The sequence below is a fragment of the Oncorhynchus kisutch genome, linkage group LG13 (assembly GCF_002021735.2).
Source record: "Oncorhynchus kisutch isolate 150728-3 linkage group LG13, Okis_V2, whole genome shotgun sequence".
Classification (NCBI taxonomy): domain Eukaryota; kingdom Metazoa; phylum Chordata; class Actinopteri; order Salmoniformes; family Salmonidae; genus Oncorhynchus; species Oncorhynchus kisutch.
Window position 1 is genome coordinate 43956052 of NC_034186.2, and position 13510 is coordinate 43969561.

The 13510-nt window shown below is 44.4% G+C and overlaps 1 protein-coding gene across 1 annotated transcript in view; it reads left to right on the forward strand.

The window, feature by feature from the left end:
- Nucleotides 1–13510, forward strand: part of ghrhrl (growth hormone releasing hormone receptor, like) — a 54088-nt gene that overhangs the window by 6990 nt on the left and 33588 nt on the right. Inside the window, exons 2-4 of the mRNA XM_031786339.1 lie at nucleotides 10350–10506; nucleotides 12889–12996; nucleotides 13271–13368. Coding sequence (XP_031642199.1) covers nucleotides 10350–10506; nucleotides 12889–12996; nucleotides 13271–13368 — 363 coding nt within the window. The remainder of the gene's footprint in view (nucleotides 1–10349; nucleotides 10507–12888; nucleotides 12997–13270; nucleotides 13369–13510) is intronic.

Below are 13510 nucleotides of genomic sequence, written 5' to 3' on the forward strand. Positions count from 1 at the left end.
CCATCACCAACAAAATGTGACATTTTCAGTGACAAGACTGACATTTAGAACCTACGGTGACAAATTCATCTATTGGTGATAGTAGATCAGTTGACATTCACTCAGGCTCCACCATGTCCACAGTGGTTTGCTTCTGTTTGTCTGTGCATGCTCATACACATCCACATCCTGTGTTTTTGAGAGGGATGGAGTGTGTGTGTGTGTGTGTGTGTGTGTGTGTGTAGAGAGCTGTGTGCCTGTGTCTGTTTGCACCTGTTGTCATTGTTTGCGATGCTGAATACAAAACGCTGTGAAGCCAAGCTCCCAGATGCCCTGAGCCTGAACTGTCGTAATTCACGCTCGCAGAACAACACCAACAACACCAATTACTGCGTTTTGATCTGAATCTCCAGACAGATAATATCCCTAATGGTCTCCATTTAATTCACAAACCCTGCTGAATGATTGTGGTTACGTCCCAAATAGCACCTCATTCCCTATATCGTGCACTACTGTTCAACAGGTCAAAAGAGGTGCACTATGTAGGGAATAGGATACCATTTGGAATGCAACCGTTGACTTATCTACACTTTTCTACTCCAGGGAGATGAAGTCGTCGTTGTGCCTCAGCTTATCCAAAGAAAGAAAGTCCTTTATCAGAATCAACTATCAATTAAAAATCGACCATTTTTTTCTCTCCCCTCAGCAAACGAACGAGAAGAAAATATCATCTGGTGTGTACACATATGGAGAATTCGACACGTGTGTTGTTGACACACACACATGTGGTCGATTTGTTGTAATGAAGCCAATGAGCCATTAAGGAAGGCCACAACAGGAGGAGGCGCTTTACAATACAAGTTCAAATGCCAAACTAAGGTAATGTGGTGGCCTCATACGAACCCTCCTGATCTCACGAGCTTACATTCTGTTTAGCTTACCTTCTGTTTCGCTAGTGAAACAGAATGTAAGCTTGTGAAATCAGGATGGTTCGTACAAGGCTAGCGATGTGGTTAACTTAGCTTAGATTTCTTAGCATATTCCAGTTAATCATAGACGTGATCTTAGCATAACCGACATTGCCTTCATATTTCACAAACGTAGGAAGGAGATGATTTGTACAACAAGTTCAAAGGTCAAACTAGTGATGTGATTAGCATTCGCTCGCTCATCGTATTCCAACATGGCCGACTGTATGACCTGCGTATCTTACAGACATTAACATAAACCCTGAGCTTATTTCCGTTAAAATGACTATGCCACTAGCTATATCAGAGTGAACACACATTTCTGCCTCTCTTTTGCTATGGCTTCGCCTCTCTTCTCTCGCTCAGAGCATTGTAATTACCTAGACATTAACCCTACCTAACACTGATCCAGGCACACACAGTGCGACTCCTACTCAGTTCCATATGGACCCTTAGCCCCTACACTCTAGATCTCAGAGGATTGGATAGATGGAAGCAAAATGGCAACCCATCAGAAGCAATTACCGTAAAGCTTATATGTAGCCAATCCTCTTAGATCTACGGTGAAGAGGCTAGCGTTCGATATTGAATTCAGTGTTTGAGTGTAGTGGTGAGAAGGCGCGTGTGTTGGTAAAAGTGACGAGACGTCCTCGGCTCGTCCCAAATGTCACCCTATTCCCTTTATAGTGTACAGGTTTTGGTCAAAGGTAGTGCACTATATAGGGAATATGGCGCCATTGGGACGCTACCACTTTGTGTTGTCAGCAGATGTGAGACCGAGTACAGTGAGTGTTTTTAAAACACAATTTTGCAGAGAGGTGGCAAGATTCAGATCAGGCTAAGGTGAGCCCCTCCATACTAATGCTGCAGTAATCAAGAACCATTATGCCTCTTCAACCCTCCTCTATCTAGCCTTATTTGCTCATTACCGAAGAGACACACATCTCTCACTACATGGGCTGAACCTAACCCAAATCGTTTCCACATCAATATGACAGTCCCCATTAAGGTTGGGATGTACGCCAGCATTGAAAACAATTGGATCTGGATCTGGATGAACATAATTTTGATCACATCAAACATGCACCCATATACAATGGTCGCACCCCAAATGGGACCGTATTCCATATATAGTGCCCTATTGTTGACCAGGGCCCATAGTTCACTATGTATGGGGTGCCATTTGGGACATTCTATGAACCACAGTTGTGCTTGATTTAAGCCCTTGAATTATTTTGGCTCCTAGGCCGTATAGGTATAATCATTTTGTGATTATCAGATCGATTTAAAGTGCTGTAGAGGTGCCATTTGAGGAAATGGACACACATCGTTGTGTGAAGTCCAGATGTCTGTTTTCCCTCGGAAGGATTTGTCTGTCTTTTATTTCATAGCGCTTGTTAATGATAATGCTAATGATACTAAGTCGCGTCTTCTGATTGGAAGAGACTGACAATATTCGTGGATGAGGAAAACTGGGTTCTCAGGGGGAGGCGGAGTGGGGTTGGTGGACCAATGGGAATCATTTGGGGGCTACCTTTTCTTTTCATTCTATGCATCACAAGGAGAGTGGCACTGAATCAAGGGTGACTGTGTTCAGAATAGTCATTAACGTGAGAAAATTATTGCTTGGCCTTACTAACAACTTCCTTTCTGGCATGGTCTGTTGTGCTCTTTTCCTTCTTTGATTAAAAGTGAAGTATAAGTATGTCCATCCACACAAGTACAACATATTAGACTAACAAATCCACAAACATACTCTAACATAATAAAAATGGAAGTGAATTGAAAATGGAAGAGAATGCAGATACTGTATGTACAGTGCCTTCGGAAAGTATTCAGACCCCTTCCCTTTTTCCACATTTTGTTACGTTACGACTTTATTCTAAAATGGATTAAATAAAAAAAATTCCTCAGCAATCTACATACAATACCCCATAATGACAAAGCGAAAACAGTATAAGGTCCCACAGTTGACAGTGCATGTCAGAGCAAAAACCAAGCCTTGAGGTTGAAGAAATTGTCTGTTGAGCTCCGAGACACAGATCTGGGGAAGGGTACTAAAAAATGTCTGCAGCATTGAAGGTTGCCAAGAACACAGTGGCCTCCATCATTCTTAAATGGAAGAAGTTTGGAACCACCAAGACTCTTCCTAGAGCTGGCTGCCCGGCCAAACTGAGCAATCGGGGGTGAAGACTCTTGGTCAGGGAGGTGGTCACTCTAACAGAGCTCCAGAGTTCCTCTGTGGAGATGGAAGAAACGTCCAAGCTTGTAGCGTCATACCCAAGAACACTTGATGCTGTAATCGCTGCCAACGGTGCTTTAATACTTATGGAAATGTGATATTTCATTATTTAAATGTAAAAAATAAATTTGCAAACATTTCTAAAAAAAACGAAACATTTTTAGCTCCGTCGTTATGGGGTATTGTGTGTAGATTATTCAAAAATGTAATCCATTTTAGAATAAGCCTGTAACGTAACAAAATGTAGAAGTCAAGGGGTCTGAATACTTTGTGATGGCACTGTATGTGTTGCACCTCTTGTCTTCCGTACCGCGTGCACTCACACACACACACTCTTCCCTTTACCTCCTCAGTCTTGTAAAGAGCATGTTTTATCTTGTACTGCCCACATGGAAGATAATAGTTCTAATAATCTTCCTGGTCCACATCTCTGATCATCCAGGTACAACTGCGTGTGGCATTACTAGGGTTGCAAGACTCCAGGAACTTTCAATAAATTCAGGAAGGAAGAAGCAGGGAATCTGGAATCCTCTGACCAGTATTTCTAGAAAACCTAGGGAATTTAATCGAAAGTTCCCAAAATGTTGCAACCCTAGTAATTAACACATAATCATCCCTGCAGGTGTAATCAAGCCTCAGAAACCTTAATCAAATGCAATTTATGTTTATCCTTCTCCCCCAATCTCCTTTCTGGGAACCAGACGTCGTTATGTGTTGTTAGACTACACTAGACTGAGGGAAAGGCCACTGATGTCAAATACTGATCTAATTATCCTACTTCTATCTGACACAGGAGTGTAGGTATAGGGACAGTCTGTAGCAGATAGACTCATAGATTGACGGATAGACAGACTATAGCAGACATCCATAATCAGCATCTAATTGTAAGGTACAGGCACTTGGTAGTTCAGAGCAGTCGAGCTCAAAGTTCTTGGACTCTGACGTTTTTGCCTGTGTACATATTGAATTGTGGCGAGACAATGACCTACGCCCTGACTGAAACGAATGGGGCATTTAGAGCAAACTAAATGAATGAATTTGACTCGCCGCTCTCCCTTCCCTTCCCCTCACCTTTCTCTCTCTTCAAAACATTTCCACTTAACACCACCATGGATTTGGATTTGTTTTGCCCAAAGCAAGAGGTATTTCAATAGGAATACGTTGACAGGTACCAGATAATGTATGGCCGAAGTGAGTCACTGTTCATTTTCCCCTGTCTGTGAGCGTCCCAAATGACACCCAATTCCCTATGTAGCAGTAGTGCCACTACTTTTGACCAGGCTCCGGTAAAAAAAAAAAAGTAGTGCACTACATAGGGAATTGGGTTCCATTTGGGACATAACCTCTGTCAATAGCTAGGTTTCCATCCAATTGGCGACAGATTTTCATACAATTATTCTAAAATCCTCAAAAAAAAACCAGCATGGTCTCATAGACTAGACGTAATAATAGTACATGTAAATCCGGGACACTCGAATTGGTATGGTATGTTACGTTTGGTATGTTTACATAAGACAGATGGTTTCTTAAGACAAAACAAAAGTAGGGTGATTGGTCAGGTTTGCGTGTTCGAATTCCATCAGGGACAACTTTAGCATTTTTGCAAATTAGCAACTACTTATTACTTTGTCGCTACTTTGCATGCTAGCTAACCTTAACCCCTAACCCTTAGCCTAGCTAATGTTAGCCACCTATTTAATGTTACCATTAGCCACCCAGCTAGCGTTAGGAACACCAAATTGGAATTCGTAACATATCATATGTATGCAAATTCATAACATTTTGTCTGAATTGCAATTTGTACGATATCATACTAAATTAATAATGGACATCAACAAATGAATACTTACCATACTAACTTGTGTGGTCCGCACTAACATTTACTATGTTTGGCCTTCCCCTGAGTCCAGGTTGAAAAACAGTATGCACATTTTCCCACGGGAGATGTGTTTCTATCCAATTGACTTGTTGCTGATAAAAAGCTGTACGTGATTGTGTAGTGCACATAAAAATGCAACATTAAAAATAAATTGGTTTCCATCACATTTTGAACTCTACTGATCATTTTGTCACAAAAAAATGGCATTATTTAGCGAATGTGTCCACTCTGGTCTTTGCACTCTTTAGCCAACAGCTGGCAGATACAGTGCGGGTAGGCTACCTGGGCCTTTATGATGAGATTCCTATTATTTGTCAAGCAGCAGCCAAGCATCGATCATCATGTGACTAGAGTAAGACTAGATATTTATGGAAAGCAGCTCACTGGTGCACATTTACCACAGTGTGAAGTTCATCATAACTTATTTATTCTGTAGCCTAATAAACGTCATCCTTTCCGAAGTCGTAGTGGGAGGACCACGCAACATATCATCGCGTGATTCCAAATTTACTTCGATATGATGGTTATTAGATCAATATTTGAGCATAAAGGCGTTTCCAACGCTATTTCTCGCATAATGAATTTTACGGACACAAAAGTCTAGCGTATTTTGTTTTGCCAACATTTGGAAAGTTTACAGACAAATTTGCAGTTTCCATCTGGCCCATTGTGACATTTTTTATCCAACTTACTTTACTCGCATAAAAAGGTTGGAAACCTGGTTAATGTTAAGTAGATTTCTGTGCTTTTTATCACATGAGAGACACCTTTTTTGGCCACTGGTCCAGGCGCCATTCACACGTGTTGGGAGGCAACTGGCCCGCCGGCCAGTTTAGAGGCCACCCGGACTCCAGCGCCCCAGGAGTTTCCCCAGCCAGTGCCCTCGCCAGCCTTCGGCTCATCGGGCGACCACCAGGACTACTGTATGTCCAGCCAACAATGCAGCACCCATTAGCTCCAGCCAGCTACGCAGCTCCCAGCTCGCCAGTCAGCACAGCGGCCTCCAGAGGTGGAGCCAGTGCTGCCCCCAATACCAATGCTTCAGCTGGCATCTATTCAAATGCCAAGGCCTGCATCGGAACCAACCGGGCATCCATGGCTCCAGTTGCCAGTCCTTGAATCAGCCGAGCAGTCGGCAGCGCTGCACCAAATCATGCTGTCCAACACGCTTCAGCCAGCTAACCCGATACCAGTGGTCCTGCCAGTCCAGCGACTGCCAGTGCTCAAGCCTGACTGCCACAGAGGGCTGATCTGTCCCAGCAGCAGGCAGAGCTCCACTCCGCACCCCAGCCGGTGCCACCACAAGTGGTCCCGATGTCCACTACCGTCCTGGAGGGCCAGTTCAGCCCGGACCTGGGCCCATTGTCAGACCCAGCACCAGCCCTGGGTCCGATGCCCTGTCCCGGACCCACTGGCTGACCTGGTTCCGGTCCTGGTCCAGCAATCCACTCCCGTCGACAGACCATCTCCATTGGCCGTCCCAGCACCAACCTTGTGTCTGAAGCCTGTTCCTGTCCTTGGCTCATCAGCTTACCCAGCATCAGTCCTAGGTTCGTCACCTTCACAAACCCCTGAGGACATATCACTGCTAGACCCACAACCAGCACAGGGTCTGGTGTCCAGCCCTGTCCCTGCCACACTGCCTGATCCAGCCCTGGATCCACAGGCCAGACCAGATCTGGGCCTGCCTCCAGTTACAGACCTGGATGAACATCCAGCCCCCATGGGAGAGCCACCATCTGACCAGCTCTCTTTCCCTGTTCATTCCAAGGATGCCTGGCCCGTCTCCGTGGAATGGCCTCCTCCCCAACCTGGACGTCTCCCGCAGCACGGGCATGGGCCGCCCTGACTCCTGCTGGACAGCCCAGCCCAGCCCAGCCTCACAGATACTGTGAGCACCTAGCCCCTTACTGCCCACTCCATCCATGCCACTGAAGGGTTGGCGACATGGGGCGGCGGGACTTCCATCTCCGCCAGTGCCCTACAGCCATTGACTTTCACAGGGCGGCAACTGGGGACACACAGCCATGCATGTACGCGAGGGTTTTGATGAATAACAGCAAACAGACAACAGGACTGGAAGCTGTCTATTTACCACCACAAACTGATGCTAGCACTAAGACCACACTCAACGAGCTATAAACAAACAAGAAAATGCTCATCCAGAAGCGCCGCTCCTAGTGTCCTGGGATTTTAATGCAGGAAAAATGAAATCCATTTCACCTCATTTCTACCAGCATGTCACCTGTGCAACCAGAGGAAAAATAACTCGAGATCACATTTACTCCACTCTCGCCCTCTGACCATAAATCTATCCTCCTGGTTACTGATTAGAAGCAACAACTCAAACAGGAAGTGCCAGTGACGTGTTCAAGATGGAAGTGGTCGGATGAAGCAGATGCTAAGCTACAGGACTGTTTCTCTAGCCAGAGTTTACCACATGATGACGTCGTCCCCACATTAATGGTATGTACATATCCCAACCAGAAGCCATGGATTACAGTCAACATCCGCACTGAGCTAGAAGCTAGAGCTTCCGCTTTCAAGGAGTGGGACACTAATCCACTTACAAGAAATCCCGCTATGCCCTCCGATGAATCATCAAACAGGCAAAGAGTCAATACAGAACAAAGATCAAAATCTACTACACAGGCTCTGACTCTCGTTGGATTTGGCAGGGCTTGCAAACTATCATGGATTACAAAGGTAAACCCAGCCGAGAGCTACCCAGTGACGCAAGCCTACCAGACAAGCTAAATGCCTTCTATGCTCGCTACGAGGCAAGCAACACTGAGCCATGTCTGAGAGCACCAGCTGTTCCGGACGACTGTGTAATCACGCTCTCCATAGCCGATGTGAGTAGGACCTTTTTAAGCAGGTTAATATTCACAAGGCCGCAGGGCCATACAGATTACCAGGACGCATACTCAGAGCATGCGCTGACTAGCTGGCAAGGACTTCACTGACATTTTCAACCTCTCCCAGGCCCAGTCTGTAATACCTACATGTTTCAAGCAGACCACCATAGTCCCTGTACCAAGGACGCCAAGGTAATCTGTCTAAATGACTACCGCCCATAGCACTCACATCTGTATCCATGAAATGCTTTGAAAGGCTGGTCATGGCTCACATCAACACCATCATCCCAGAAATTCTGGACCCACTACAATTTGCATATGGCACAAACTGATCCACAGATGACGCAATCTCTATTGCACTCCACACTGACCTGTCACACCTGGACAAAAGGAATACCTACATGAGAATGCTGTTCATTGACTACAGCTCAGCATTCAACACCATAGTCTCCTGCAAGCCCATCACTAAGCTAAGGACCCTGGGACTGAACGCCTCCCTCTGCACCTGAACCCTTGCTTCTTGATGGGCTGCCCCCAGTTGGTGAGGGTAGTCCAAACACATCTGCCATGCTGACCCTCAACACGGAGGCCTCTCAAGGGTGCGTGCCTATTCCCCCCCTGTACTCCCTGTTCACCCACGGATGCGTGGCCGTGCACACCTCCAACACCATCATCAAGTTTGCTGGTGACACGACAGTGGTAGTAGACCTGATCACCAATGATGACGAGACATGCTATAGGAAGGAGGTCAGACACCTGGCAGTGTGGTGCCGGGACAACAACCTCTCCCTCAATGTTGGCAAGACAAATGAGCTGATCGTGGACTACAGGAAACGGGATGCACACACACGGGACTCTACCCACACATACTTACACTCCAAATCATACACACACAGTCACTCACACAACACGTATAGACAGGCACACATTTGCCACACACACACTTCCATACATTACATACGCTGCTGCTAGTGTCTATTATCTATCCTGTCTATCGTACCTCTGCGCATCGGCTCGTATATAGCCACGCTACTGTATCATTGCTCATTGTGTATTTATTTAGTCCTCGTGTTATTCTTTTTTTATTGTAATCTGCTAGTCTACCCCTGTTGTTTATGAAGCATGTTACAATAACAATTTTATTTTTATTGTTTCACATTTAACAAAAGACTCAAACAGAAACAGGGATTAGGCTATACAGTACGCTTGGGTGGTATCCCGGGATTTACAATATTACCGGCATTGCACACAAGAGGGCGCTAAAAATGCAAGAAAGCCCATTGGGCCCCTTATTACCAGAATGCTAAATGAATTAGCACAAACTAATAGCGAAATCACATGGACGCTGTTAGCTAAATGCTGACGAGCAAAAAACGAAAATAACTCATTGCAAAGACAGTTAAATCCAGAGCTCTTTGACTTCTGGCAGAAAGCCATTATAAGATATCTGAGGGTAAACATTTAGTAGTGAATTGCATACAAGTGTATCTTCATCACCTCATGTGCAGCTGCACAACAGAGACTCACTGATAGATATTGAACGTTATGGACTCGCTAGCTCCTGCTTTCTCCCGTTGTGCTATTTACAAACAAACGTGACAGGCTCAACTGTTCTGGGGAACTACGGTAAGTTTCACAATGTAAAATAATGTGACATATGAATTGAATAACGCAGTCCACTTTTTTTCCTAATGTATTGCACAGGTTGACTGCAGGTATTAACCTCTTAAAAAGTAGCTGCAAATATTCAAATGTATTGAAAAACCTCAAAGAAATGATGGCATTGAAAAACCACCCTGTTGCTTCTCCGAAATACCCCTGTATACGGTATTTATACATTTTCGCTGGCAAATAGGCCTACAAGGAAACTCAACATATCTCGACTAAGTTGATTGCGCGTGGTGGTCTGTGCGCTGCGTAGTACTGTACCTTCCACAAATTCCTTTGCTAGACAACAAGACAGGTAAGCTGGTTTTACAGAGTTACAAATGTACTATTTATATGTTGGGGCGGCTGTAGAAAACCCTACTCCCTCAGCCTGTCTTGGAGACAGAAACTTTGTGACCCCAGGTTGCATCAAGTAGATTACCATCCCCCAGATCCTGACTCTTGTCTTTCAGTAGAGGGCAGTTCATACCTCTGTTGCTAGGCATGTTGCTAGGGGGCCTGATGGAACTCTCGCCTGACTATAGTCACGTAACACCCATTTAGCCAATCAGGCCTAGCCTGGGTAGGTGGGTTGCTGGAGGGAGACTTGAGTGTTCTTCCATACACTTATGGTGAGAATTATTCATTTTTTTCTCCATGGTTTACATTTTTGTTCCAATAGTAGTCCCCCCCCCCTCTCTCTCTTTCACTTTCTCTCTTGCTCTCTGTTTGTCTGCTTGTCTCTGACCCCCCCCCCCCGCCCCCTTTCTCGCCAGGTTCTGTCGAGTCTGCACCCAGACTGCGAGTACATCTTTCAGCTGGAGAGGGAGGAGCGGCGTTGTCTTCGATACATTGCAGAGCAGAACCACAGTACAGTTGAAAACAGTACAGTACTTTTCAACCTCGATGCATTGCAGAACCACAGTATGCTAGGTATCCGTGACATTATCCTCCTAGAATCACCCATTACGCTTTCTCACTCCAGTTTACGGCTCATAGATTAGATCTCGAGTATAGATTGTCATAATATGATATATGTTCACATCTAAACGTGAGATTCCGCTATTGAATAAATGGTTTGCAGAGAATCATTTGCGGAAAGGACAGATTCAGAGGGGAAAACTATCGTAGTGGAAAAGTAATACATGCATTATGATTTATCAAAAGAGAGGACATAAGATACAGTTGTAGTCGGAAGTTTACATACACTCAGGTTGGAGTCATTAAAACTCGTTTTTCTACCATTCCATGCATTTCTTCAAACAAACTATAGTTTTGGCAAGTCGGTTAGGACATCTACTTTGTGCATGACACAAGTCATTTTTCCAACAATTGTTTACAGACAGATTATTTCACTTATAATTCACTATATCACAATTCCAGTGGGTCAGAAGTTTATATACACTATATACACTGACTGTGCCTTTAAACAGCTTGGAAAACTCCAGAAAATGATGTCATGGCTTTAGAAGCTTCTGATAGACTATTGACATAATTTGAGTCAATTGGACCTGTGGATGTATTTCAAGGCCTACCTTCAAACTCAGTGCCTCTTTGCTTGACATCATGGGAAAACTAAAAGAAATCAGCCAAGACCTCAGAAAAACAATTGTAGACCTCCACAAGTCTGGTTCATCCTTGGGAGCAATTTCCAAATGCCTGAAGGTAACACGTTCACCTGTACAAACATCATGGGACCACGCAGCCGTCATACAGCTCAGGAAGGAGATGTGTTCTGTCTCCTAGAGATGAACGTACTTTGGTACAAGAAGTGCAAATCAATCCCAGAACAACAGCAAAGGACCTTGTGAAGATGCTGGAGGAAACGTATACAAAAGTATCTATATCCACAGTAAAACGAGTCCTAATATCGACATAACTTGAAAGGCCGCTCAGCAAGGAAGAAGTCACTGCTCCAAAACCACCATAAAAAAGCCTGACTACGGTTTGCAACTGCACATGGAGAAATGTCCTCTGGTCTGAAGAAATAAAATAGAACTGTTTGGCCATAATGACCATCGTTATGTTTGGAGGAAAAGGGGTAGACTTGCAAGTCGAAGAACACCATCCCAACAGTGAAGCACAGGGGTGGCAGCATCATGTTGTGGGGGTGCTTTGCTGCAGGAGGGACTGGTGCACTTCACAAAATAGATGGTATCTTGAGGCCAGAAAATTATGTGGATATATTGAAGCCACATCTCAAGACATCAGTCAGGTGCAAATGTAAGTTAAAGCTTGGTCGCAAATGGGTCTTCCAAATGGACAATGACCCAAAGGATACTTCCAAAGTTGTGGCAAAATGGCTTAAGGACAACAAAGTCAAGGTATTGGAGTGGCCATCACAAAGCCCTGACCTCAAACCTATAGAACATTTGTTGGGATGAACTGAAAAAGCGTGTCTGAGCAAGGAGGCCTACAAACCTGACTCAGTTACACCAGCGCTGTTAGGAGGAATGGGCCAAAATTCACCCGACTTATTGTGGGAAGCTTGTGAAAGGCTAGCCGAAATGTTTGACCCAAGTTAAACAATTTAAAGGCAATGCTACCAAATACTAATCAAGTGTATATAAACTTCTGACCCACTGGGAATGTGATAAAGAAATAAAAGCTGAAATAAATCATTCTCTGTACTATTATTCTGACATTTCACATTCTTAAAATAAAGTGGTGATCCTAACTGACCTAAAACAGGGATTTTTTTTACTAGAATTAAATGTTAGGAATTGTGAAAAACTGAGTTTAAATGTATTTGGCTAAGGTGTATGTAAACTTCCGACTTCTTCAACTGTATGTATGTAATTTATAGCAAGATTCAATTCTTGGTATTGTGGTTAGGTTTCGATTAAGTACACAGAAAAAAATCCTGTTGTTTTTACGGTAACTTACTGGCAGCCAGTACAAAGATACAGTATGATACAGTAAATTCAGAAACTTTGGTTTTACATTACGTCTCTGTCGGAAGATGTTGGGGGCACCTTAATTGGGGAGGATGGGCTCGTGAGAATGGCTGGAGCGGAATAAGTGGAATTGTATCAAATACATTGAACACATGGTTTCCATGTGTGTTGATGCCATTCCTCCACTCAGCAGCCACCACTGATCACTGTACATTTACAGTAATATACTGCTAAACCAAAGTTGCTTTGGAATTCATGGTAATATACTGTACCTTTTCTTACAGAAATGTACAGGTAACTGAGTAGACCATACATCACCTTTATCTCTGTCTCTCTCATCTGTGTCTCTTTCGCGCTCTATCCTTCCCTCTCTGGCTCTGTCTCTCTCCCTCTCTTATTCTCACTCTCTCTCCTGAAGGTTGTCTAGCGTTCTGGGACTCTGTGGTGTGTTGGCCATATGCTGCGGTTGGGGAGACATTCCACATGGCCTGCCCTGCTGTCTTCTCTCTTTTTGGGAATAACACAGGTGCAGTTGACATTTGTCACAGTAAAGGGCAGGGGGGAACGTGTGTGTGGGTGGAGATAACATGATGTACTGTATAAAGTATACATATAATATACAATGACATACAGGTACTATGTTATGCTTTACTCTTTTACAGTAATTCTCTCTCTGTCCGTTTCCCACTAACTTCCAATCCCTGTCAGTCGCAGTGACTGACAGCCCGTAGTCCAGCCCCTCATAGTGCTTCTGTTTCTCATCACCGGTGACTCCTAACCTTTGACCTCTACCTCAGCAGGGTTAGTCAGCCGAAACTGCACTAGCAACGGATGGTCTCAACCCTTCCCCCCGTACCACATAGCCTGTAGTGTGGATGACAACATTCACATTCCAGAGGTGAGAGAGAGAGAAGGGTCATGTGATAAGGTCAGGGGGTCATCATGAGCATCTGCAGTGTACTGTTTTTTACTAACAATAGCTTTACAGCTGTGGTCTGTCAATGCAATCGACTGAACTGAAGCTGTATCAATGTGTTTTG